At 40.7% G+C, this 19,849-nt stretch overlaps 4 protein-coding genes across 7 annotated transcripts; all 4 read right to left on the bottom strand.

Annotated features, from left to right (window-relative positions):
* Positions 1-6,048: 6,048 nt before the first annotated feature.
* Positions 6,049-8,813, bottom strand: LOC121768216. The gene is made up of 2 exons (XM_042164642.1): positions 7,390-8,813; positions 6,049-7,296 (listed from the first exon to the last, which is right to left on the bottom strand). The coding sequence occupies exons 1-2, from the start codon at positions 8,637-8,639 to the stop codon at positions 6,156-6,158; spliced, it is 2,391 nt and encodes a 796-aa protein (XP_042020576.1). The 5' UTR covers positions 8,640-8,813; the 3' UTR covers positions 6,049-6,155.
* Positions 8,814-8,894: 81 nt separating this feature from the next.
* LOC121768217 (dnaJ homolog subfamily B member 7-like) lies at positions 8,895-13,405 on the bottom strand. 3 transcript variants are annotated; one of them, XM_042164643.1, is made up of 7 exons: positions 13,300-13,405; positions 12,903-13,090; positions 12,180-12,273; positions 11,920-11,981; positions 11,707-11,808; positions 9,600-9,656; positions 8,895-9,377 (listed from the first exon to the last, which is right to left on the bottom strand). In XM_042164643.1, exons 2-7 carry the CDS (start codon positions 13,005-13,007, stop codon positions 9,096-9,098), a joined length of 702 nt encoding a protein of 233 aa, XP_042020577.1. In that variant the 5' UTR covers positions 13,008-13,090; positions 13,300-13,405; the 3' UTR covers positions 8,895-9,095. The 3 variants fall into 3 exon arrangements, with proteins under 3 accessions (XP_042020577.1, XP_042020578.1, XP_042020579.1); XM_042164644.1 differs by lacking the exon at positions 13,300-13,405 and adding an exon at positions 13,159-13,283; XM_042164645.1 differs by lacking the exons at positions 11,920-11,981; positions 13,300-13,405 and having other exon boundaries at positions 11,707-11,780; positions 12,903-13,283.
* Positions 13,406-14,208: 803 nt separating this feature from the next.
* On the bottom strand, positions 14,209-17,142 carry LOC121768219 (probable complex I intermediate-associated protein 30). 2 transcript variants are annotated; one of them, XM_042164646.1, is made up of 8 exons: positions 17,001-17,142; positions 16,840-16,916; positions 16,298-16,411; positions 16,043-16,099; positions 15,436-15,527; positions 15,137-15,217; positions 14,886-14,984; positions 14,209-14,577 (listed from the first exon to the last, which is right to left on the bottom strand). In XM_042164646.1, the coding sequence occupies exons 2-8, from the start codon at positions 16,889-16,891 to the stop codon at positions 14,386-14,388; spliced, it is 687 nt and encodes a 228-aa protein (XP_042020580.1). In that variant the 5' UTR covers positions 16,892-16,916; positions 17,001-17,142; the 3' UTR covers positions 14,209-14,385. The 2 variants fall into 2 exon arrangements, with proteins under 2 accessions (XP_042020580.1, XP_042020581.1); XM_042164647.1 differs by lacking the exon at positions 17,001-17,142 and having other exon boundaries at positions 16,840-16,987.
* Positions 17,143-17,950: 808 nt separating this feature from the next.
* Positions 17,951-19,437, bottom strand: LOC121768576 (aldehyde oxidase GLOX1-like). The gene has a single exon (XM_042165108.1). The coding sequence runs from the start codon at positions 19,435-19,437 to the stop codon at positions 17,956-17,958; it is 1,482 nt and encodes a 493-aa protein (XP_042021042.1). The 3' UTR covers positions 17,951-17,955.
* Between the last annotated feature and the right edge of the window lie 412 nt (positions 19,438-19,849).

The raw sequence follows: 19,849 nt of genomic DNA, 5'->3' as shown, positions 1-19,849 counted from the left end.
CAAAGAGGTTTACCGCATAAGACCACTTCGGTTAACTGGGAAAGTCCGATCCACGCGATAAAACTCGCCGAATTAGGACAAGGGAAAGTTCGATCCCGGCGACGAAAATCGCCAAATTAGAACACAAAGACGAGTCCGGTCAAAGATGTTTATTTCATCAGACCAAAGACGAGTCCGGTCAAAGATGTTTATTTCATCAGACCAAAGACGAGTCCGGTCAAAGATGTTTATTTCATCAGACCCAAGACGAGTCCGGTCAAAGATGTTTATTTCATCAGACCAAAGACGAGTCCGGTCAAAGATGTTTATTTCATCAGACCAAAGACGAGTCCGGTCAAAGATGTTTATTTCATCAGACCAAAGACGAGTCCGGTCAAAGATGTTTATTTCATCAGACCAAAGACAAGTCCGGTCAAAGAAGTTTACTTCATAAGACCGAGGACAAGTACGATGAAATTTTTTCGCTAAGCTGTAAATACACAGTGTTAGAAGCGAAAACAAAAACAAAATTTCATTTGCAAATCTTGTTCGGCACACAACTCCGCTACCCTACAAGATGGCGTTACGCTATTACAAAGGACTATTCTACTGTCCAGGGTTGCTAAAGTTGAGCCATCTATTCACAAAATCCTCGTGAAGCTGAGTTCGGGCGTTCCAGGCAGCTGCAGAATAAGCAGGTCGACGAGATGCTCTAATCGACCTGCCACCTCTTCTCTGAGCCCGGGAAGCCCTAGCACCTCGGCGGCGAAGAGTCTCTTCACGAAGCATTTGTTGATCTTGCTCACTCATAATCACAGCTCCTCTACGAACTTCAGCCTGTTCTCGTCTTGACGTTTCCGGCTGTTCCAGAGTTCGTTGCTGACTTGGAGTACGGTTTTGAGCAAGTGAATCAAAGGTTTGATCTGGAGTGCGAGCATCTGTTGGCACGATATGCCGAAGGAATCTTTCTATGGAGGGGCGCCGAGAAAGAACAATGTTGTACCGAGAAGCCCAGCGCCGCAATGATGTCACGACTTGTTGGCAAGCCGAGCTCTCCAGCGCATTGTTCCTCCGGAGTACATTATATTCCTCCCACAGTTCGTCAACTCGACTCTGAACATCTGATATGGTCATTCCCCCGCGCACACGGATGTAATCCTCGTACGCAGTCCTCTCAGCAATGGTCGTATTCAGCTCGGCCTCCAGATCATTCTTATCGGACTCTAAGTCCTTATTATCGGCATCCAGCTTCACTAAACGAGCCAGAAGCTCGTCATTCTTCGTCTGATCGGCTATAGCTCTTTTCTCAGCTTCGTCTAAAGCCGAAGAGTACAGCCGCTTCCAGTGAAGTACCTCCAGCTCCTTGAGAGTTAAGAATACAAAGCAGCTACGTCAGTTCGGCATTTCAGCTTACCGAGCAGATAGTAAACCACAACAGGGGTAAGAGAGTACGAAAGGCTATACGAAGACACAAGAGCAGAAAGAAGAATTTTTTCATTCATAAGAAAAAAATTTTTCTATACAAGGAGGGCTTCAAGGCCATTTTACACAAAGGAAGAAACTAAACTAGGAGAAGGGAGACGAAATCATACTTCGCTAGCTTCGTCTCCGCCTTCTCGGTGAGGTTCAGCTTCCTTCTCCTTATCTGCTTCAGCTTCAGCCTCTGCCCCCTTGCTCTCCCCAGCCTGCTCGGCGCCACCGTAGCCGATCTGCTGCGCCTCCTGATCGGCCTGCTTATCGCCGACCTCCTGCTCCAGCGGCTCGGCCTCACCCTCTCCGTTGTAAGTCGAAGCGGGTGAAACGGGTCCCACGGAAGCAAAGATAGCCTCCAGGTTCTCGTCACGGTCAGCTCGGCAACTACGAACTCGGTCTGCAGAAAGCAGGACCGAGGACGATGCGAGCTCCTCAAGCACCGGCAGATTCTGAAGCCGAGTTGCTATCTCCCGGCCGTACAGCGGCAGGACGACTTCAGGCCCCTGCTCGCCCTTATCGGTAATTAGCCTTACCAGATCACCGACAAAGGCCGAGAATTGGTGGCTCAGAAAGAGTTTCTCCACGAAAGCACGGAGACCCTCTCCTTGGGCAACCACGGCGGCAGCATCCCTCCGCTTCGTCTGCTCTCGCTGGATGACGAGCTGGTTCTTGGCAAACTGAGCTTCATCCAGGGCCGAGATCCTAGCAGCTCTGGCCTTCTCAAAATTGGCCTCAGCCTGTTCGGCCCGGTGACAAGCAGCCGCCAACTTCCTCTGCATCTCAGCATAGTCATTGGATGCTTTGGAGAGTTCGACGGCGACGAGCTTGGAGAGCATGTCATTCCTCTGAAAATGCAAAAAAAGAAAGAGTCAACAGGGGCCACAAAATTACAGGAAGCAAAGCCAAAGAATCGAGATGACAATTCACCTCGGCAAAGTCAGTGGGCCATGCAAAAGGCTCACAGACATTTTCCGAAGGAGGCCCCATGACGATGTCTCTCCCCGGCGCTCTTGGGGGCTTCTGCGCCGGGGACTTCTGGGCCTTCCCCTTCCCCTTCGCCGAAGTCGACTCCGGCTTCTTCGGATCCGAAGAGGTTTTTTGCCTCTTCGGAGTCCTCTCGGCATCAGACGCCGAGCTGGTGGTTTTCGGCCTCTCCGGCTCCTTGGACTCCGAAGATTTGCGACTAACCTTATTCAGCATGAACACTGCCAAAAAGCAAGAAAACAAGGTTAGTTTTCTTCGTTAAAGCAGTAGAGCATAAAGATAAAGAGAAATCCTCACCCTCGGCCTCTTCGTCCGAAGACGAGATATTGAACACGAGGTCGCCCTTGACGAGCTCAGTTTCCGAATACTGTTTCCTAATCATAGGAATCTTATTGAGCTCGCCCTCGAGCTCGGCCAACGGTTCTAACCGAGGATGGGGAATCACGGACTTCGGCCTTCTCCAAGGAAAGCCCGGAGCCGAAGTCCTATTATAAAAAAAGAAACGGTTTTGCCATTTCGGCCACTTGGTTTTGCAGAAGGCCCTAAAAGGCTGTAAGGGGATCAGGTAAAACCAAGATCCCTTCCTTTTAAACTGGAAAAAATTAAGGATTGCCCTCAGAGACAGATCCTTATCTAGCCTACGCAGTTCGGCAGCAAAAGCCGATAAGTGCCTCCAAGAGTTCGGAGTCACCTGACCTAAAGGGAGTTGAAAAAAATCAAGAAGCTCTACAAAAGGTGGGGGAAGAGGAAAACGAAGCCCGCATTCTAAGCAGGCTTCGTAAACGGTGGCATAACCCTCCGGCGGGTCGTTAGCCCTATGATCATCATCGGGAACCACCGCCTTCCCCCCAGGAAAAGAGTATTTTTCGTGAAGGGATATCACAGTATCCTTACTCAAGATACTGTGAAAATACTCTACGGTCTTCTCCCCGGATTCCTTCCGGCTAGAAGACCCCTTATCCCCTTTCCTACCGCTACCCGACTCCGAAGAAGAAGAAGACATTTTTCTTACTTTTTGAAGGTGAAGAAAGTCTGAAGAAGTTCTTGAAAGCGGAGAGAGAATTTTCGCAAAGGAGATAGAGTGCAGAAGAAGCAGTCGCAAAAGTGCTTCAATGATGAAGAAGGGAGGTATTTATCAGATTCGGCGAAGATTTCAAAATCGTCGCACCGTTTCGAATCCCACCTTTTCAGGTATTCAACGGCCGGATTTTACTGTCGCATTTAATGCAGTCACATGCAAGGCACGTCCCCTGACGTCAGCCTCCCCCCGTACCTTTATCCAGAATGCCGAAGTGACTCGCTTCGCCGAAGTGATTCACTTCGTCTTTCGGGGGGGGTAGTGATGGGGTGCGTACTAAACAAGCCCGACAGCAATGACGGCCCATCAGCCCAAAGCCCAAGGAAGAGTATGAGTTCGGCATTACCAAAGAGTTCGGCCTCAGCCTACAGCTCGGTAAAAGCCGACCAATCAAGCTCTGCGAGTTCGGCATTACCAAAGAGTTCGGCCTCAGCCTACAGCTCGGTAAAAGCCAACCAACCAAGCTCTGCTCTCAGGTCGGCATCAAGCTCTACTCTCAGATCGGCAACCAAAGCAGTTCGGTCTCAGTATTCGACCGAACAAGGAGTTAGTGGACCCATGCAGGATTTCCACAACTTCCAACACACCCACTACCACGTGGCGTCAACTCAGGCCACGATCTTAGGCCATGACCTACACGACCTCCACGACCTAGAGTGATGATGTAAGCCACGATCTTAGTTCAATATATAAATAGAACTTAGATCTGATAGAAAGGGGTTAGAATCTCTCTAGAGAAATAATCATATAGCAAGTCTGTGTTGTAAGCTGTAATTCCAGATCAAGCAATACAAACCTGCCCCCATTTCTCCCCGTGGACGTAGATTTACCTCAGTAAATCGAACCACGTAAAATTCTCTGTGTCGTGATCTGTATTTTCCTGCATTTACTAACATCAACAATTCGCGGAATCATCAGATCTCATATATGACTTTGATCGTGAAAAACAGACTTAGTTTTCTAATTTCATTAATTTTGAATTAAAGCCTATAGTGTTAAATAATTAAGACTAATTTTTTAAAGATGGATAGTGAAAATATTGAGAGAGTCACTATGTTCATAGTCTCCACCAATGGAAATTTTTAGTGTAATTACCGTTTGTTGATGGGTTAATAATTCTTTCTTTTTGTGTGAATAAATATATATTCTCAACTGTTATGTTTTGTGCTTTGATGATTTCTCTTTTGGAATATAATGGAGTATTCCAAGATTTCCTGTGTCGGCAAAGTATGTAGTATCAAAGTACCAACATAGTAATCACTCAACAATATTCTTTTTCTTTCTCTTTGCTCTTTCTTCTTTGTCGTTTGCTTTTCCCATAAAATATAATGTTTAATTTAACTTGAATAATAACTAATGATAGTAATACTAAATTGTACATCTATGCACAATTTCTTCTAAGATGCATGTGCTTGTTTCATACTTTCATTTTCCTTGATTTTCATAGAAGAACAAAATTGTACTGGATTAAAAGTAATACTCCCTCTGTCTCATAATAGATGTTGGATTAAAAGTAATACTCCCTCCATCTCATAATAGATATCACACTTTTCTTTTAGATTTATCCCATAAAAAATCATTTCTTGGAAAAAGTTACTCTCACATTAATATACATATAATATTTTCTTTCTACACTTAATACACAAAATATCATTTAATAAAATCTTGTGTCCTATCCAAGTATGCCATCTATTATAGGATGGAGGGAGTATTGTACAATATTTGTATCATCATTCTTACAGATTACCGAATCAATGATATGAAATAGATAATTTATCGTATTTCAATCAAAGAAATCTCTTTTTTCTTTGGCATTGCCTTAATTTGTCTTTTTCATGTAATTATCTTTTTTGTGAGGGGTCTAATTATACCATGTGGAACAATAATTATTTTTCTCGATTCTTGAGATTAAATATATATTCTCAATCATTACAAATTATGCTTTGAGGATTTCTCTTTTTTAAGAACACAAACCGAATATTGTACTATCAAAGTATCAAGTTATTTCACGATCAGCAATTCTTTTTCTTTCTCTTGTCCTTTTTCTTTTACTTTTTCAATATAATCATACTCCTTCCGTCCCAACAAAAATAAAGAAATTTGGAATGAGACATGAATTAATGCATAAATAATAAGTAAGAGAAAATGGAAGAAACCTCTTGTTGGTTTCTGAACTGAAAGCACTGTTTTCCAACAACATCATATGGTAAGTCCACTTGCAAAATTTTCAAGAATTCAAGAAATTTGACAAAACAAAATTTTTTTCAAGAATTCAAGGATAATATATCTAACAAGTGAAGTAATGACACATGAATAAATCATACCCAGTTCAAAACCACTCCCAACAACCTCAATCACAACAAATTTACGGTTTTTTGTTGGGACTCAATCACTGACGGAATGGAAATGAGGATAACATCATGACATATACACGTAATTAAAACACGTTTCTTTTTGGTGCTGAATGAAATATATTGAACTAAAAACACACACACACACACACACACACACATACAGCAAGGGTCTACCAATGCTTAGGAAAAAAGAGGTAAACAACATATATATATGCGCATCATCATTCTAGACATAGTACTAAACGAATGATCTGAAACAGATGATTTCCTCTCAATCAATCAATCAATCAATCAACGGCCTTCATGTCACCATTTTGGATCATGTTTTTACCACAATTGTAGAGACAAATGAAGAAGTTGCATAATGCACAATAAAATCCTTGATTTTCATTCTCATTGTAACGACAAATGTCGCAGCGGCGTTTTGTGGTGAGAAGTTGAAAGGTGAGCGGGTGTGGATGGGTTTCTGCATTCACATCATATTCCTGCCCCATCTTGCAGTTTCTATACCTTCCGGATGTAGTTGGAAAGCAATGTGGATGGAAGGATAGATCGCAACTGCGGCAGTGATACATCCATCTCCTGGGATTCATCTGTGTTTCACATTGATCGCAGTAGAAATCGCCAGGACGGTTGAGAGTGGCGTCGTAAGTCAACAGCAGCGGGTGCTGCCTGTCCCATCTACGGCTGATGACTGATGCCGGCAACACAGCGCATTTAACGTGCACGATGAAATCACATGAGCTGCTGCTGCAACACCTGTAACAATGATAATAGTCTGTGTCTTCGCCACAACCAGCAGCACATGACAAGCGTGATGAATTGATATCTTCTCGCAGGTCAACCCAAGCCACATGATTGAGGAGATGTTGCGGGTGAGCTGCGTGAAGTATGGTATCCGGCATACAAGCGCACTTTATATCTACTTTGAATCTGCACGCTGTGCAAGTGTAAAACAGCCCATTCGTACGATACCCACACACACTGCAATATTGGTACTTCCAAGGTTGATGTTTGTCACTAGATCGGAGGACAAGCTGGTGATCATCACGTTGGTGGAGTGGAAGTGAGGAGAGTTGAGGTGGCAACTGAAAGCATGCCAAGTGAAGATTGTATTTGCATTCACTGCAACTCATATAGTAGTTTGATGATGAGGAAGATATAGGAGTAATGCAAGCATCACATATCAATTCTGATCTCACTCCATAATTCTCCTCGTCTTCTTCTTCTTGTTGTTGGCTTCGATCGCCAGATGAGAGTAAAGTGAGTTGATGTTGGTGATGAATGAACTTATAGTATTTCACCTTCACCAACTCATCGCCATCATCATTAGGCGTGAAGGCTCCTTTTTCTCTCATCACGAAAGGTGTAATTAGCTCCTCAGCCACCTCATTTGTAGGCAGACGGATTATGTCTCTCCCAATATTACTGTTGGACATGAAAACATAGTGATTATGAAAAAGGATGATCAACAATGAATTAATGCTGTAGAACTAGAAATTTAAAAAAAAAAAAACATACAGAGTGATGCGAGGAGGCGGCTTGTTGAAGGCGCATTTGACATGGACAATAAATCTGCAGATTAGGCAATGATATATCCAATAATTGGGTAGCAAAGATGTGTTGCACACATCACATTTGAAGTTGAAATTGAAATATTCAAAAGGGATTTCAAATGATAAAGAGAGAGAGTGATGGTGGTCTTCCCTTTTGAAGCTTGGAGGCAAGGAAGCACAACTCTCATGGATCCAATACTGGCAATCATGATTGGTGCATATGTAGGAGGAAGGCTCTTTGCGTGTGGTGCAGCAAGCATCGCACTTGAAGGAACACCTTCTCCTCAACAACTTCAATTCATGGCCGGGATGGCTTAGATGATGAATGGTGCTGCGCCTTTGATCCTCAGCCTCAATCACGCCTCCCCCTTGCGCGCATCTCAGGTGCATCTTGAACCCGCATTGTACCAACCCTTGTCGCTCGTTGAAGGCACACGTGATGTGGACCTTAAAATCTATGCAGATTCTGCAATAATAAATCCAACCCTTGTACTTGTGTAGCGACCTGCTGCATATTTTACATGATTGTATGTAGTACACAGATATGTCGATATAAGGGTCTGGGATCTCCTGCTGTGCAAAAGAGAGAGAAAGAGGGTGAAGATGGTCTCCCCTTTTCATAATTTGAGGCAAGGAAGCACATATCTGGTGGATCCGATATCCACAGCCATCTGTGGTGCACACGAACCAAATCCCGGTGTGTATGGTGTCGCAAGCATTGCACTCAAAGGTGGACCTTCTCTGCAACAACTCCAACTCATGGTTGGGATGACTTGAATGCTGTATGATATCGAAGTTGAGCATTAGCTCATCACCATTACCACGGAAGCTACACCTGTACACAATGGACAGAATTCTCTGTTTACAGATGTCACAGCTGTGAATTTTGGGCTGGTGTTGCTGGATGAGGATGTGGTGAGGGTGGTGCAATGGATGCCGTATCTCTCTCGCCATCGCTGCACATTCTTCGTGTAATAGGTTTGCGTACTCGCATCCCTCCACGCTGCATCCATAAGCTTTCTTCTCTCCACTGCCAAACCGCACTTCACAACCGTAACAGTATTCTCCTCCACGAGTATCCACTAAACTAAGTGGATGCTCGTGGCTCCAGTGATCAATCATCTCCCTCTCATCCCCTTCCATCTCACTCATTTTTCCTTTTTTTATTTCCTTCTCAACTACTACTCTCTCTATCTCCTTTCCTTTCTCACTCATTTTTCCTCTTCTTTCACTCTCTTTACCTATATATATACACACTCTTTCTTACCAAATCTTACTAACAACAAACTAATAATTCATTCATTCATTCATTCAACCAATCTTCATTTCCTTTTTCTTTTTCTTTTCCTTTTTTTTCCTTTTCCTTTTTCTTTCTTTTTCTTTTTCTTTTTCTTTTTTCTTTTCCAACATAATTATGCTTTCATAGGAATAAGGAATTGTAGTTAAAATTGTGACTTGTGACCCCAAAAATAACAACATAGAAACTTAAGTAAATACAAGAAAACCAATGCAACAATGTTACAAGAGAGATCTAATCAAATCATTGTTGTTATGGATTTAAATCTTCCTTAAATATCTAGAGGTGGAAATAGGTTGCAACCCAACTTTTTTTAGTTGTAACCCAGACTTTATATAGTGATGGCCACATATATAAGTGAGCTAGGTCGGAAACTACCTCCGACCTAACCTTGCACTCCTTTTCCGACTGCTCTCTCCGCTAGGACGTTTCCCCGACCCTCCACCTGTCCCTAAGCAAAATCCTTCAAAATGGGAAGCCTCAGCTTCTCTCGAGTTCCATTTGCTGGATATGCCATAGGCCTCGTTGCCTGAGGCTGAGGACGATGAGGAGGAGCACGTTGGGGGTTTAGATGACCGGGATGAGCCATTGATGTCACTCTCGAAGAGCTTGTCGAATAGTTCTTGAAGTTCTTCCAATGTCTCGTGCCCACTCTCCTATCATACACAAAACTTTGTTTGAAATCACAACACACTATTTAGTCATGGGTGATTTAGGTCATAAATAAAATCCTACCAAGAGAAACCTTATCCATTTGGTCCAATTATTCAAAGTATAGAATGAAGACAACAATATTTCATGATCTCAAGTCAAATTTTAAGATTAAAGAAAAAAATCACCAAATCATTGTAGAATAACACCATTGTGGAAAAACTCACTTGGGATTTTGTTTGGCTCATCATTGTTGTCATCTCATTCAAGAATTCGCCCATTCCCTGCATTAAATATAAGTGCACAAAAAGAATTGATCAACTATTAACTATCTAAATGAAGGGATATTGCCGGAAGAATCAAGAAATTTGGTCAAAATTATAATCTATCTAACAACTTTAAAAATTAGCCAAAAAACAATGAAGTTTAAATTTGTTGGAAATTATCCAACAACGAAAAAATCTAATTGTCTACATTTAATACAATATTAATGATTTTCAACGAAACGATATCATTTTCTCTATCATTGTTTAACTCATCCCCGTACGATTTCTCGACTGGCTTATCAAATACAATTTCATAAAAAAACATTCTAAGATAATTGCAAACATATACAACCTTTAACTAACGTATTTAAAGTACTAAAACTGACAAAAATTGATCATAATTCGTTATTTTTCCATCAAATTGTATTTATGTAAGTTTGACAATTAGATAATAAACATTCCAATCGCCACACACCAACCATAATTAAGAATCATGCCCAAAAAATAGCCATAAAGATCTAGCTAAAAAGGCAATTATCATCCTCTAACAATCTAATTAGTGTACTAATTAGGCTCTCTTCATGTTGCCAGAGCATCCACGTTTGGGGCGAAAGCGGGGCGGAAGCGGGGCGGAAGCGGGGCGGCTTATAGTGGGAAGGGTGTCCGCCCCGGGGGCGGACGCGGCGAAGGGGGAGGGAGGCGGCGGACGCGGGATAGCCACGTGCGGGGCGAGGACGCGGCTGAGGGTGGCAGAGAGAGAAGGAGTGGGGCTATAGCCGCGGCTGTCTATTGCTATAGCCGCGGCTGACGCGGCGGTTCGAGAAGGGGGGCGGCGGTGGGAGGGGGCTGTCCGCCCCCTATAGTGGACACCCTTAGAGCATCCACAATAGGGGCGGCGCGCCGGCCGCCCCGGAAACGCCGCTCAAGCGGCTATCTATAGTGGAAGAAGCGTCCGCCCCGGCGCGGACGCAATTTCGGGGGCGGAAGTGCCATCGCCGGAATAGCCGAGGACGCGCCGGTCCCCGAGCGGCTCGCCGGCCTACTGTGCGGCTATCCGGCGCGGCGGTCGCCGGATTTTTAAATTTTTTTTTTATTATTCTATAAACTATGGATGTTTAATTTTGTGGAGGTTTAATTTTGTGTTGGTTATGAAAACAAAATTTGGGGAAGATGAAGTGAAGAGAGAGGCAGAAATTTGGAGAAGATGAAGTGAAGAGGCCGACGGAAATTTGGGGAAGATGAATTGGAGAGAGAGGGGAAGATGAAGTGGAGAGAGAGTGCGTATGTATTAATTTATTTGTTTTAAATTATGTGTTTTAATTTTTTTAAAACACAAAATTGTGTGGGAATAAATAAAATATATAAAAAATAAAATAAAATGAAAAGTGGCTAAAAATGTCCTCTATCGCTGTGGACACTTTTTTTGTAGGCGCGGACAAATAAGAAATGGCTGTGGACAAAAAAAAGTGGCGGGACTATTGGAAGTATCCGCCTTACGGTTGATGCTCTTAAAGAATTCTATCGACCTCGTTCAACAATGACAAATTGGGACCACATTCTCACTCAAACTTTCTTACAAATAATTAATTAGATCTCTCATCTCCTCCCTAGCCACCAAAACTAAATTAATACGCTAAAACATTTGATTATTACTCCGACCATAAATCATGGAGTAATTGAAATCATGGACCTAAAAAAGTACAACATCGGAAGAATCAATCAAGGCATCTCCGACGCCCAAAAAATATTACTCTCTCCGTCCCACATAATTTGACCCAATTTTCTATTTTGGGTCGTCCCACATAATTTGACTCATTTCACTTTTACCATTTTTGATAGTAGACCCCACATTTCACTAACCTACTCACATTTAATTATAAAACTAATATATAAAAGTAAGACTCACATTCCACTAACTTTTTTTATTTATTTTTCATTACATTTCTTAAAACTCGTGTCCGGTCAAAGTGTCCCAAATTATATGGGACGGAGGGAGTAATAAAATTAATATTTGAGGCCAAAGGTATCAAGTTTGACAAACAAATAGTCACGTGTTTATACAACTTACATGATTATCGTCGTCATGATCAGAGTCATAGACTCCTGCATCGTACAGAAACCTCTTGTTGGTGTCAGAAAGCACTGTTTTCCACCAACTTCTATGGTAAGTCTACTTGCAAAATTTTCAAGAATTCAAGAAATTTGACAAAATAAAAATAATATACTTTCAATGATGAAGCAAGTTGTGTTTGAGTTAAAACAACGAATAGAAACTACTCACCAACACATTAACACAAAGGAAATCCACAAAAATGACTAGTGATCTAAAAAATTGGATATTCTCTGCAACAAGAATCAAGACCAAAGAATTCAAACATTTGAATTAGAATTCACAAATTCTTAAAATGTTGATCAGGATGGCCCAGCCAAACCACAAACAAAATTGTTGTTGTTCTAATTTGACCTATTTTTTTATTATGATCAAGAACCTGTCTTTTCTTTGAATGAATAGAAAAATCAAGAAAATGTGAGCATTGTTACCTGAATATGCTTGCTGAATAGCTTGAAATTTCTTCTTTGTCTCATCTAAATACTTTGAATTCCCTGAAGCAGAGAATCGATCTGGATGCCATTTCTATCACCAAAAAAACACATGAATTTTCACAAAATTCAACTCATTCCCAGATTAAAAGTTTTAATTTTGAAGAGAAATCACTTCAAACTAAACTGGCTCTGTCTCAGTGATTTGATATTCAATTCTTCATCAAGAAAGATCACATTTTTATCATTAAACTGAGGAAATATCACATTCATCTCAACATCAAGAAAACTGAAATTAAAAATAAATAAAAAAGCTCAAAACCACTCCAAACAATATAAATCACAACAAATTTACTATGTTTTTCAGTGCTTCAATCCATCATCAAGTAAGATCACATACTTATCATCAAATTGAGGAAATATCACACTTTTATATTAACACAAGAAAACTGAAAAAACTCCTGTTCCAAAACAGAACGTTAATAACAACAAATTGATGTTTTTCAGTTTGTCTTTTGATCTTCATGTACAACACTTCCAATGCTACTACAATTCTGAGTAAAATCACATTTTTATCTTAAAAGAACAGTTTAAAACCACTCCCAACAACCTCAATCCCAACAAATTAACGGTCTTTTCAGTTTGATTTGCTTAAAATTAAACACACACACACACACACAATTATAAGAGAAAAAATAAGACTTGTAAATTTGTAATTCTAACCAGAGCAAGTTTCTTGTAGGCATGCCGTAGCTCAGCTGATGTGCATTCCTTCTTCAACTCCAAAACAGCATAAAAATCACAGCTTTTATCTTCTTCGCCAGCCATAACATCAAACTCAAAAACCAAAATAATCACTCACAAAAGAAATTAAAAATACAATCTTTTTCTTGTTCCAACGCACCCTTTTCCTGCAAATGTGTGAGTGAATTGTGATTATGATATGAATATATAGTAGAAAGTGTACGTACACACATACTCAAGTATTATACGTATACTTCTCAATAAATACTAAAAGGCCATTAGCAAGTGTTGCAGAGAGAGAAACATCTATCTCTCTCTCTCTTTAGAAGTCTCCAGAAGCAGATTAATGTGTACTTATACTAAAATAAAATACTACGTTAATGTCATGTTCAATTCCAAGAAAACAAATGCTAAAATATGGTTAGTTTAAAATATTTTGGGGTGGTGTCTTTGATAAGGATTTGTTGGGTTGAAATGGTTAAACGGCTCGGATTGAATGTTGAGGTACATATTTTATATGGCCTGTCACACTCTCCAGAAACTTCTATTGCTTTTTTTCCTACTCCCTCTGTCCCAGACTACTTGCACTTATTTCCTTTCTGGGCGTCCCAAGTTATTTGCACTATTTCCATTTTTAGTAAAAATTATCACCTACAGCCGCAATTGTTGACTTTGCTATACACTCATTCTTTAATCTCCGTGCCGAAAAGGAAATGTGCGAGTAGTCCGGGACGGAGGGAGTACTATTTTAGTTTGTGGCCTATGGATGGGAAAGGACTCTTTAGAGGAGTTCTAACTACCTATGTTTTTTTTGTGTTTTTGGGGGTGCTGAAGCTCCCCCAAAATTAACACGGTGGATGCAATCATAAAATTCTATTGTTAAGGTTGAGAAATCAACTATAGATGTTATGGTTTTCTCTCCTATCTATATTCTCTGACACTCTGTTGAAAGACCAACTTCTTGCATTATTCAATGAAATTTCACTTCATATCTTTACATAATCTCCAATTGAAGATGAGAAACGACTTAATAATTACCAGATCAAAGCTTGTACAACTCAAAAAAATCTTGTTTTGGCTCATGAAAATCGTCTCTCAACATCATGAAGATACTCAACTGTAGTAAAACCCCACTTCGATTGGCTAGCAACAACTTCAACTTGTGTTGTGTTAGAATCTGATGTGGTCCAAATTCCAAATGTGGGGATCACGTGACAAATAGATGCAAATCACGTGCCTCTAACAAAAACTAGCTACTTTAGCAATCAAAGACAACAGAAGAAAATTGTAGTATCCACAAAGAATAAACCCCACCGTCCTCTTTTCATTGTATATAATTAGAAACCACTCAATTTTGATATTTCTTCACAAGTAATCGGCGACACGGCAGAGATTCAAAATAGCAGTTAGTAAGAGCAAAACTGAATTGTGTCTATTTTGTCTCATCGCAACCAGAAACGGACTAACTCAACGTTCTGAGAGCTTTGATCCAGTCTATCTCGACTCGAAAATCACCTGGGCCGGTGACGGAGCCTGGGATTCCGCCTTCTGCGTTTAGCGAGAGAGACATGCCAACTACGCGAGATGGATTCATCTCGAGCTCTGCATCTATCACATTGCCCCGCCATGTTGGTAGATATCGAGCAAGGGGGATCTGATGGATTGGAAAACATGTTGTTGATTAGTAAGAGAGTTGAGTTTCTGATTGCTCGTGTGCAAGAATACGGATGTTTCTGTTCCGTGTTCTTCAATACTGCAAAGTACTCTCTTGACAAAAAAAATAGTTCCATTAGGGAAGCGAAAACTCTAGAGCGGAAAGGAGAAAATTGTTCGATTTTTCATTTTCAAACTATTTGGAAGGAATGATATATGCTTGCAAGGTTTTTCACTAAGATAAAATGATCCTCGTTTCTAAGTTTAGTTATCTACTTAAGAGGCACTCGAGAGAGAGAGAGATCTTGCCTTGGCAATGTACCAGTTGTCCTTAGGCACATAAACAAATGCCTGCCACGAGTTATCTTCTTGTTGTCCTGGAGAATTCACCCAATTCTCTGTATAAATCTGCACAGAAGTTCGATTTATCCTCGATTAGCTCGTTCCATTCATATAAGCATCATTAAAACAGCATATGATTGAACTCAACTCACTTAAGGCATCAAAGAAAAAATCTTCTTCGATCTCTCCAAAGTTCATAACAGGGTCAAATTACTCACAGTGGAAATGTAGCATCGCCCATCTCCTTTAACTTTTAGGGCCAACGTGTCATACCCATCAAGATCGATGAAGCCACCAAACTGCAAACAAGTGAAAAGTGAAGCTAGTGATATACAGAAAACTTTCAAGGGCGAATCTATGGAAAGCTTGTTCATTCTAACTTTTGCAATACAACAATCATTGGGTGCAAAGTCGAATACTTGTGTTATAAGAATCATTTTGAATAAAGAGATTTTGAGGATATCTAACTGATAAGTGCTGCATGATCTCTATTTCTCGAGCACAGTTTACCATTTACCTTCTTAGATCTCATTCCACAGAATCCGCTTCTACTTATATTCCACTTAGTACCTTTGCTGACATCCAAGGAAAGGTTTCCAGAGAATACACCTGTGAGACGAAGTAGATTTAGACAAAGTACCATCTGAAATAGTATGAGATTTGAAAAGATGGAGGAGTAACTTATAAATGCTGATCATATATAACGAGTTTTCATGACAACAAAACAAGTCTCTCACAAACAAATACAAGACTCTGTAAGAAGATTGAAGTTTTCATTTGATACATGAAACAGGAAACTGACGATGCCCCACCACCCAATTAAGAGAATTTAAATGCTCAAAACAGTACTGTTTCTGTAAAAAATTAATATGAGTCGATCGCATGAGAAAGGTTATTAACTTATAAATGCTGATCATATATAACGAGTTTTCATGACAACAAAACAAGTCTCTCACAAACAAATACAAGACTCTGTAAGAAGATTGAAGTTTTCATTTGATACATGAAACAGGAAACTGACGATGCCCCACCACCCAATTAAGAGAATTTAAATGCTCAAAACAGTACTGTTTCTGTAAAAAATTAATATGAGTCGATCGCATGAGAAAGGTTATTTTACTAACCAGTGCCACTTGATCCATTGGTGGACTCTTGTATCTGCAGTGAAGCTGACGACAAACCTGAAAAAGTAATGTTCACCGTTTTAAGATGCTCATACGGTCACACTTGTCATTTCCCTTGTTCCTATTCTAACTTTTTCAATTTTCAGCAGAAGTCTTTCATACATACTGCTCACTGTGAACATGCATATCAATGATCTCACAAAGCTAATAAAACTATGATTTTTAACTGGGCATTGAAATTTCTCACGCTGATACCATTAAATTCGGAATCTGCATACAAATGCCATCGCTTTAGCTCCTCCTTCGAGTCAAACTTAAAGATGTATCGTTCGCTTGGAGGAAGCAAGTCTTCAGGTCTCCACAAAAGAGCTGCAACACAATAGAAAACCATATTACAAGAAATTATAACGTATTCAACTCGATTCTTCATATACTCAAAGATAACCACGAGCACCATACTACCTAATCGCGCGTATAATTCTGATTATTTCCTTTCTAACCGCCCTCCTCACAACCCCCATCATCAACAAACATTGATTTTTGTAAATTTCCTAGTTCCTTGCAACAACCATAACTCTAAAATCAATATATACTGACTATATGTTTTCGTTAATAGTCCTTAAAAATGCATAAATTCACATACAAAGCTCGCGTTATATTCATTCATCTTCTTAAATCAGCTGAGCGAACAAATCTATAATGCGATTAACTAAGCAAAAACACCTCAAAGAAAATGGAAATAATGATATCAAACTCGTTTGTTGACGAAGAAAGGCAAATTGAATGAAAAAAAATACCTCTTTTAGTAGCATTAACGGAAGCTTGCCACAATCCACGAAACCTAGACATCTTCTCGATTATTTTATCGCGAATTCTAAAATCAAACAAAAATTCAGTTCAAGCATAACATCAATCCGCGTGATCTGAGCTGCGAAAACAGAAGAAGAAAAGGAATTACCTGTGATGGAATTCGAAGTCGAGGAAGAAATTTGATTATATTTTCACTGATTCCGAGTCAGTTCGAGCTGAAGTAAACGGCGTCGTTGGGAAACCATATGTATTTCGTTTTTTTCTCTTTTCTTAGTACTCCTACTATTTTTTTCTATTTTTTTGCTACATTAATATAACAGTGGATTATTTTAAGTGATTAGATTTCAATATATGTAAAGTGTTAAATGCCTTAGAATATGGAGTAGTACTAATATAAAACCTTTTTTTCTCTGCTTTATTCATTTATTATTATATACTAAAGTCTAAAATTGGTCTAACATTTGCTCAAAAATAAATTGATTTTACACATTAAATGTATTAGTTTCTGGTCTAAAATAATACTACTATAGTTTGGTTCATTTAATAGGTTCATCAAAAATTAACGAACAACTATATTTTAACTTGACTAATGAGTTAACTATACATCAAAATATATTCTCTAGGACCACAAAACCAACACACTTAAAATTGAACATACTTAAATAAAATAGAAAAAAATAAAACCAACACATATAATAACCTTATACCCACCCATGGCATTACCTGATTACTCTATAGAAGTATCTAAACAAGAGAAAATTAATTTATGAATTTTTGAGGCACACTAAAATTATTATAAGCAGAGTTATAACAGGATCTTAAGCAACAAGAAAAGATTCGAATTACCAAAAAATTATTTTCTTTAGCTTGTGAGTTTAAACATTAATTAGAGATTAAATTCTTCTCATTCTTTTTGGCTGCTGCTCTGAATCCATTCCTATAATACCATGAAACTTTTTTCACATGGAGTAGCAATTTTAAACAAAATGCATACAAATATTCATCCCATAAATAAATAATCCATATAATTTTGAATAAAATGCATACAAATATTTATCCCATAAATAAATAATATGCACACAAATAATAACGCGTAGTTATCATCAACTAATATGGATCCAGATTCCCTCACTCGGAATATCTCTATGAACCACAAACAGAAGGTAATACCCACCCGGTGCAAAATTACCCGAACCCGGCATTCTGACCCGAAGCTGGTACTTGGATCTCCCGACCGCCTTCACATCCCAACCGTCGAGAATCAGCAGCCTTTGATTCATCGAGAATGAGTGAGTCGCAAATGCCGGCGCAATCATTGTCACCATGATTTTAATCTTCACCACTCGACCCGACCCGACGCTGAACCGGATCATAACATCCTGCCAATACCCGACCTCGGATCCGGATACAGGCGAAAGGATCCACGGCCGAAGATACCCGAACTGCGGATCCAAATATGGCGGTGAAAACGACTCGAGAGTTAAATCCGTTGGAAACAGCACGTTAGTGAAGTTGTAAAACTCATGAGGATTGCTTCCGCCGACGATTACTCGGCCGTCGCGGAGTAATATGGCGGAGGAGTGATACATTCTGGGGGTCGTGGTCGGGTTCTGGACCTCGAATCTCAACCCGGGTTGATTGTCTGGGTAGTAGAGAACCGGCGACAGAACCGGGCTACGGCCCAGTTCCCAGGCCGCGGTGCCAAAAGCAGCACAGTTGATAATCAAAACATTTCCATCAGGCAGCAACAGCATGTCACCCATGACCCGAGCCAACGGCATGGTCTCCATGACCCACTGTGGATCCGGGTCGTTTATCCGGATCCTCCCACACGTGTTGAGAGCTTCTACAAAATCGCGATTATTGTATGCTCTTTCGTAAGAGCATGTGGGGGCGCAGAGCCTAGCTGGGGTAGTTCCTGGGGTCCCACCGGGTAGGGTGGGGTAGGTCCGGATGAGCTTGGAGTTCATGTGGTCGAACAATATAGCGCGATTGTTGGCGAAAATGAATAAGGTTCCGTCGATATTTAAGAGGACAAAGGGGTAGAGGCTGTTTTCTTTACCAGACTGGAAAGTCTGGTAAAGAAAGGGGAGGTTGTAGGAGCCCTCCCCCGCGCTTTTTTTGGGGTAGAACTCGTAGTTGAACTTGCCTCGGCCGCCGACTATGATCTGGCGGCCGTCTGGGAGGATATGGCTGGTGGCGTACCACCTTCTCTGAGAGAGTGCCTTTGTGGTTTCTTGCCAATTGCATGAGTAGTTGTTATTGTTACCGTTGCCGCCAGGGGGGAGGACGGCACCCGAGGAGCACCAGATGTTGGTGGAGAGAGTGAGGGGGCGGACGGAGTTGGAGGCGACGGAGTGGGCGGTGCAGTCGAGGCGGTCGTGGACGCATTCGCCCTCGGGGAGGGAGATGTTGGAGGAGCCGAAATTAGTGCGGTCGAACATGACGACGCGGTCGGTGTGGAGGAGCTGCATGTGCATGGCGGAGGTGCCGAGGTTGGAGAGGAGTAGGTCCCACTTGCCTCCGCCCCAGCCGCGGGGGGCGGGCCAAAGGGGAAGGCAAAGAGGAAGAGAGGGTGGAGTCATGTTGGAATAATGGGAGAATTGTGGTCACAGTGGGATCATTTATATAGCGGCTTTACCCTAAAATCTAGGTTAACATGTATTTTTTTAACAAATTAAAATCTAATTAAATATGGAAAAAGATTATATGTAACTAAGGTAAGACTAAACAATATTAATATGCATATTCTCATTCCAATTCGTGCGTACTAGTACTATAATTTTTACGTGTAATAAATATCCGTAGTACTGTATTTGAGAAGTGAGGAAAACCCTTTATTTTACTGGGCCTAGAGTACAAAATTTTAATTAACTGAAATTTGTATTATAGGAAATGGAAACCATAATATAGACTCGAAATAGGTCGAAGCACACCTCAGTTAGTAAGATATTTTCTTCGACCAAAAAAATATTTAAATCTGAAATTTGAGTCACT

The sequence above is a fragment of the Salvia splendens genome, chromosome 15, assembly GCF_004379255.2.
Source record: "Salvia splendens isolate huo1 chromosome 15, SspV2, whole genome shotgun sequence".
Lineage (NCBI taxonomy): Eukaryota > Viridiplantae > Streptophyta > Magnoliopsida > Lamiales > Lamiaceae > Salvia > Salvia splendens.
This window is presented reverse-complemented; position numbering and strand designations above follow the sequence as displayed.

Bases quoted from the DNA above. Each gene is read 5' to 3' on its own strand.
- LOC121768217 (XM_042164643.1), bottom strand. From the start codon at position 13,007: ATGGCTGGCGAAGAAGATAAAAGCTGTGATTTTTATGCTGTTTTGGAG. The intron at 11,982-12,179 runs GTAACAATGCTC...TTCTTGTTGCAG, and splicing joins TATTCAGCAAGCATATTCAG to AGAATATCCAATTTTTTAGA. The intron at 11,809-11,919 runs GTGAGTAGTTTC...TTTTGCAAGTAG, and splicing joins TCCTTTGTGTTAATGTGTTG to ACTTACCATAGAAGTTGGTG.
- LOC121768219 (XM_042164646.1), bottom strand. From the start codon at position 16,891: ATGTCTAGGTTTCGTGGATTGTGGCAAGCTTCCGTTAATGCTACTAAA. The intron at 16,100-16,297 runs GTATCAGCGTGA...TTACTTTTTCAG, and splicing joins TGCAGATTCCGAATTTAATG to GTTTGTCGTCAGCTTCACTG. The intron at 15,218-15,435 runs GTAAATGGTAAA...ACTTGTTTGCAG, and splicing joins GTGGAATGAGATCTAAGAAG to TTTGGTGGCTTCATCGATCT.
- LOC121768216 (XM_042164642.1), bottom strand. From the start codon at position 8,639: ATGAGTGAGAAAGGAAAGGAGATAGAGAGAGTAGTAGTTGAGAAGGAA. The intron at 7,297-7,389 runs GTATGTTTTTTT...CATGTCCAACAG, and splicing joins CCGCCTCCTCGCATCACTCT to TAATATTGGGAGAGACATAA.
- LOC121768576 (XM_042165108.1), bottom strand. From the start codon at position 19,437: ATGACTCCACCCTCTCTTCCTCTTTGCCTTCCCCTTTGGCCCGCCCCC.